Genomic DNA, 6,867 nt, shown 5'->3' with positions numbered 1-6,867 from the left:
ACTTCTTCCAAGAAATGGTTGACAAAGTTTTCAGTCTGGTGTTTTTATTTCAACCATCCCTTTCTTTGAAGGATAACTTTGTTTACAGAGGCTTCACAAATCATTTCATTTGTTGTTTCTGTTGTTTTGTTTATTTTGGATATTTAGAACGTCTTCTAGTTCCAGTGTCAATTGTTCATTATGTGGCGGATACAATGTATATATTTCACACCAGAATGTATGCTTTTATTGTGAAGGGGAGAAGGTGAGGTGTGAAGACAACAACGGTTATTATTCATTCCATTTTTCAGTTTTTGGTTGGAAGACATTGAGAATAAAACAAGACTCAAATCACTTTTTCGTCTTTTTCTGCTGACTTCCACAATTACAATTTAAAGTCTATTGATCTTTGAGAATGTGTTCTTGTATTATTATGCCATTACCATTATATTATTTGAAACAAGAATATTATCATTTATCGTAGTAACATCTGGGTTAGGGTTAGGGCTACCCTAAACCTTTAAACAACCCCCCAAAAAAAGAAAAAAATACATAAATATTACTAATCTGTATTATTTAAGTTTCATCCATCCATTTTCTGAACACCCTTGTCCCTCAGTGGGGTCGGGAGGGGTGCTGGTGCCTATCTCCAGCTAAGGTTCCGGGCGAGAGGCGGGGAACATCCGGACAGGTCGCCAGTCTGTAGCAGGGCAACACAGACACACAACCATGCGCACACACACCTAGGGGCAATTTAGACAGACCAATTAACCTAACAGTCATGTTTTTTGGACTGTGGGAGGAAACCGAAGTACCCGGAGAAAACCCACGCATGCACAGGGAGAACATGCAAACTCCATGCAGAAAGACCGGGGCCGGGAATCGAACCCAGAACCTTCTTGCTGCACGGCAACAGCTCTACCAACTGCGCCACTGTGCAGCCGTATTTAAGTTTACATAAATTAATTTAACTCAGACTGCAAAGAAAATACTAAGATAATTATGTAACTAATACAAAGCAAACCACTGTGAATCAACCCACAAAAGGTTGATATCCAGTATCCGTATCCAGCTCTGCACATGTCCGCCACATGAGCAGATCACCTTCCCAAAGGTCCCAAACTCCCATCTTCTTTGTGTTACTCTGATCCTTTCAGAAGCAGCATCATTGTCCGTCCATCTTTATGGTTCGTGTAGTAGTCACTGTTCCGCCATGTTTATTCTGAGTGTCCACTCTTTACAGCCAGTGCATGTCTTTTCTTTATTTCTTGTCCTATTATTCTCCTTTTCACTTTACATCTTTTTCCTTGCTTCTTTCTTTTACTCTTTTTTCTGATTTGATTTCACTCTACTGTATAGCAGCTGGGACAGTGTGACAGAAGCAACTCTGTTATATCATGATATTGGCCCTTCTGACCATCTACAGGCAAGGTAGATGAAGCTTCTTGTACAAGGACGCACCGATTGCAGAATGAACTTCTACCATCATTGCCACCATCGTCCCTGAAAATTGGTGTAGTTAGGTCAGAGTATTTTGCACACTGTGGAACCTTCTCTATCATATAAGTGAAAGCTATTATTTAGCTGAGGATAGTGAGCTTAGCACCACAATCAATTAAAGGTCTGCTGTTGGAGCAGCGTTCCAGACCTCTCAGGTCTTGTGGTTCTGGTTCTGCTATGCACCACTAGAACCAGAACCAAACTTACAACCATCAGATTCATTTCATTCAGTCATTCTTGCTGCCACCCCACTGAGCCACCACCAACCACGCTATGATGGCATGTGATTCTTTTTCTTGTTACTCCTGGTGTACATTTTATTTATTCAGCAATTATCTATCTATATTTTATGGAGAACACAAAGTGCTGACTGTTGCAGCAACCCACGGACATGCCACGGCAAGCACATAACAACACACACACATAGGCAAGCGCTCATAAAATCATAAGGTGTGGAAAATATTCAATTTGGACAGCCTCAACAAATCCCTGAGGTCCTGCTGACGTTTATACACACTTCACAGTATTCCTGGCCACTCACGCACACACACACACACTCACCACTGAGCACCGATAACCAGGCACAAACAATCTAGCACCTTTATGGGTGGAACTGGATGGAGGCAGAGAGATGGCGAGAAGGAAAAGGAGGTGAGAAGATAAAGACAGCAGTGAAGTGGAGTTTGGGAGCTGACGCGAGTTTTCTTCACCATTTGTAACCCCTTCTGCCATATAAATAGAGACCAGTAACAATACAACTGATGGGTAGCTGTAACCCTGCAGATTCATTAGGCTTGTCACTATGGAAACCTGCGATCAGGACCAAAATGCCGGCCATGTCTTTCTACAAGGAATGGGCCCAGGAAAATACCTGAGCTCCTTCAAACACACATCCATATGCAAACACACACATATGCACGGCACTGACCTTTCTCCCACCTCTCCTGTGTTTGAAGGGAACATAAACATCTCAGCGCTTGTTACCTTGTATCCATACCAGTTCTGAGGAAGTGCAGAGCAGAAACAGACACTGGAGTCATAAAAAGAGTCGCAGTTGTGAGCATGTTAAGGAGTATTTCCAGCAATAAAGGATATGGGTGGCAGACAACACGAAGACACCAGGAGCGGGGAGGGCTGGTTTGGGTCAGAGCCAACAGAACCACTGGAGCTAAGGAGGGGTACGGCAGCTCTTCCTTTTCCTTCTCCTCCCCTTTGTTCTCCAACTCTTCTTCCTCCAATGACACCTGTATCTTTTCCCCATCCTCCTCCTCATCCTCTGCCTCCTGCACTGGTCCTTCATGCTGCTCATGCAGGTCTGGCTCCTGGGTGCCCGTCATGGCCACACCGTGAACAGCATGAACCTATAAAAGGGGGCAAATGGGCACCATCAGACTGATCCTCCTCTGCAGGCTTTATTCATCTGTTTTCCTGTCTCCAAACCAAACTCAACTGTCTCTGTGTTTCCTTCACATCCACCCAGCAGCAATCCAGTCCAGGAAACATGAATATACACAGATCTAAACAGAAGTAAACTAAATGATGTGCAAGAGTGCAAACAGGGTCAGAGACGATAGCAAGGAGCACTCATAATAATCCTGTAGTCATCTGTGAAACACCAGGCCATTACTGCTGAGTCTTTTAATCCAGACTAGCTCCAAACAATCTGGACATAAAAAAGATCATGTTTCTGTCAACTTTTTTTTCCTGTAAAAAGAGAACAAAGGCTGGCACTGGGGACTGAAAGTGTTTTTCAAAGCAAAACCAGCATAGCCACATCAACACTGTTGGATGTGAGATTTGGCTCTACGTCACATGCTGTTAACTTCAATCATTTTAGGAAAGTTAGTACCTTAACTTCAATTTAGCATTCCTTGATCGGTCTATATTTAGTTATAAAACACTTATTAGCACTGATTAGTGTTAATTTTTAGATGTTAACTTTGTCACAGGATTTGTTTTTTGTAGCATGGCATGGCAGTAAATCAGTGCTCCATATCCAGTAGTTGCTCCCTGGGGTTGACCTTGAAACCTTTGCTTCATATCTTCCATCCTTCTCTCTCTGCTAACTTCCTGTCTGAGTACTGTCCAAATGATTCCACTAGCACCACAAAAATATTTCAATTGTTAATTCATGTATTCTGTCCTATGTCAAAACTAAAATCAAACGTTCGTTCAAAAAGAAGCCAGGCTTTATTAAAACACAGTAATTTAAAAAACCTGCACCACAATTTTAAAATATGAAACATAGAACGCTGTATGTTCCCACCTTCATTAAAATACTGACACTCAGAGGGCCTGAAACAGGTGAGTAGTTCCTTACAAATTAATGTATATTTGATGCTCTTCCATTGATTACATAGTACACCAAAGTGTTCCTAAAAGTGTAAAGTGTTGGCAAAGCAGCTGTTCATGAAAGCATGGTGGTTGTGTATCATGATGTAGCAATTCAGGCAACCTGAGAAAAACTTCAAGCTAGTATTCAGTACAAACATTTCCCAGCAAATTTGTAATTCTTTGAGTAAAATTCAAATATTGTGTCTTACTGTAAAGAGGGGTTTAGACAGAATTACAATCAGGGAATAAAAAAAATTGCACCATGTTTAATTTATCACTTTTTGTAACCTTAAGGGGTTGGCAAAATCCACAAGAAGAGCTGGGGCTCTTGCTGGAGGGTCAAGTAATACTACCAGGTCCTGTACATCCATAACTGAGCTAGGAGTCACTGAATTTCCTTCAGCTGTTGAGGTGACTGTGGGAGTCAAGAGTTTGGATCTTATGAGTTAATGTTTACTGATACAGATTTGTTTTAAAATCATATTTTATTAACACTCTTGTTTCAACATTATTTGTATGTCAATTAAAAGTATTAGTAATCTGCAATCAATTGCAATTTGCACAAATTTGTCCAGCACCAAAAACAACCATGAATTTGCTGTGTTACAGAATTCACACTGGTTATTACAACCATAAACTTCACTGAACTTTAATGGGATTTTGAGAAACACAAAGCACTTGTAAAGTGCAAGGAAAATCAGACATTGTTTTGAAACATTTACAAATAAAATCTGAAAAAGGGTGGCATGCTTTTGCACTATATACAGCTTCTCTGAGTCAGTACCTTAAACTTCATTTTATTGTAGCTAACGCTGCAAGTCTTCAGGGGTCAAGCTCAACCAGCTGTTTGGATCTAGAAACATTGATATTTAGGTGTTCTTCTTTATGAAACAGTTTGAACTCATTCAGGTTGGGTGAAGAGAGTCTGACTATGAGTTTTCAAGCCCTGCTACAATTTTCACAATTTAAATCAAGCACATGAATATTCTATCCTAAACTATTCCACTGCTGCTCTGGCTAGGTGTTCAGTGTCGCTGTCCTCCTGGAAGGTCAATTTCCAACCCAGTCTCAAATATTTTGTAGTTTCTAATAGTTTTGGATTGCTCTGTTCTTTGACTGATGAAAACACATTGCCACATCATGATGCTGCCACCATCATGATGCTGCCACCATCATGTTTTTATCAGTTCATGTAAAAATGATGATAATAATTTTGCATGGAAGCCAACTTTGGTCTCATGTGGTCAGAGCACATTCCTCTACATGTTTGCTGTCTCTCACATGGCTTTTCTTCAACAGGAATTATTATGGCTTCTTGCTGAGCTCTATAAAGAGCTGATTTGTGGAGTCCATGACTAATAGCTCACCTGTCAGTAGAGCTATGGTTCTGTGGCTCCTCCACAGTCACCATGAAATAGCATTCATCTTCTCTGATGAATGCTATTTTTGCCTGACTAATTATTGGTGCTTTGCAGTTACAAAATACCAAATTTTCAGATAATGGACTGAACAATGCTCCATGAAATGTTAAAGCCTTGGGATATTGCCTCTGTGTATCTTTTTTCCAGGGTTCTATGGTATTTATGATGCTGTTTGAACACTAAAAAATTTTGTTTTTCCTCAAGATTAAATCACATGTGGAAAGTATTTATTGCATTTATTTCACTAAGGGTTATCAGAAATAAAGATCTGAAAACAAATGCAATAAACTTTTCTGATTTTTTTTGTAAGCATGTTTAGGCCTGTCACAATAAGCAATAAATCAATTAGTCACATGATAAATTTAAAAGTTAAATGATTGTTTTTTTCTACCAAGCATTAGTCTTCCGCCACAGTGGGTGTTCCCAACACATTGAAAGCAACAGCGATGATCCCTCATAGGTAATCATCCGTTGCAGATTTCCCAGATTGGAAAAACATTACCAACCAGTAAGCCTGTCTCCAGTTTACTGACACTGGGATGTCTAATCCATAAATAAAATACAAAACGGTCTGCACAAAATAGTGCAGTTTGCTTAATCGCAAAATAAATGCTGTCCTTTAATCTAGTTGAAAAGCCAGCATTTAGAAAAACGCTGTAACATTTGTAGTAAGTTTACACTTTTTTCACTAAAGTCCTAACTGGCAGTTTTGCCTGTTTTCTCTGTCTGAGCCTAATGATTACTTACAGAGTCTTTATAATCCATTTGATTTATTTTGTTTTATTTATTTTGGATACTTCAAATCTTCCAGTTCCATTGTTAAATCTTCTTTAGAAATTTGTTTATTGATCTTTGAGAGGGTGTACTTGCATTCTTATGTTATTAGTTAATAATATTATCACTCATTGCCATAATTTCTGGGACAATTAATTTTTATGCTGGACCTAAACAAGTTTAATTTAGTTCTGTTTCACAAATAGGTAGCACTTTGTCTTCGTCTAACATAAAATCCCCCCAAAATACATTTATGTGAAAGAGTGAAAAAAAAACTGAAAGCTTTTGCATAAATCTGCTCATATGATGAGGACGATGATAATAGTTATTATTTTTCACTGACTGCTAATTTAAGATGAAATGAACTGCATTGACAATGATCAGGTACTCCAGCCGATGGTTAATTTTTAGATGTACTGATGGAGATTCCTTTAAGCACTGAAATAATCCTGGAAATGTCAAACTGAATGACCTGGGAATCATTTACTTTTAACCCTTTCATGCATGAATTATGATCCTTTGTGTCAGGATTTTTTTTCCAATTTTTTATTTTTATTTTCTTAAGGCATAAAGAAAGGTAGGAATTTTCTTTTGTAAAATTCTTTTTTATTTTATTTTCTTTTTTTAGGTGATCTATTGTAATTTTCTCCAAATACAAAGTTGTTATTTGAAAAATACATCAGTAGTATTGTTCTTTAGGGGTTACCTGCTGTCACAATATGTTTTTTTTTACCTTCAAGAGTCGTCTACAGTAGAAGGAGGGACAGGGATGACTGGCATGCTTTTTTGTCTGTCGGCCATATTGGATTTAACAAAAATCATTTCTTGCATTTGCAGCTTATGGCCAGTATTTGATAGT

At 38.8% G+C, this 6,867-nt stretch overlaps 1 protein-coding gene across 1 annotated transcript in view; it reads right to left on the bottom strand.

Annotated features, from left to right (window-relative positions):
• LOC106938939 (voltage-dependent T-type calcium channel subunit alpha-1G-like) overlaps positions 1-6,867 on the bottom strand; it is a 93,062-nt gene that overhangs the window by 81,290 nt on the left and 4,905 nt on the right. The window contains exon 2 of the mRNA XM_015021152.1: positions 2,575-2,840. Within this exon, the coding sequence (XP_014876638.1) occupies positions 2,575-2,816 (242 nt within the window). The 5' untranslated portion in view covers positions 2,817-2,840. The remainder of the gene's footprint in view (positions 1-2,574; positions 2,841-6,867) is intronic.

Source organism: Poecilia latipinna, unplaced genomic scaffold (genome assembly GCF_001443285.1).
Source record: "Poecilia latipinna isolate Pla-1442-1.1 unplaced genomic scaffold, P_latipinna-1.0 Scaffold2734, whole genome shotgun sequence".
NCBI lineage: Eukaryota > Metazoa > Chordata > Actinopteri > Cyprinodontiformes > Poeciliidae > Poecilia > Poecilia latipinna.
This window is presented reverse-complemented; position numbering and strand designations above follow the sequence as displayed.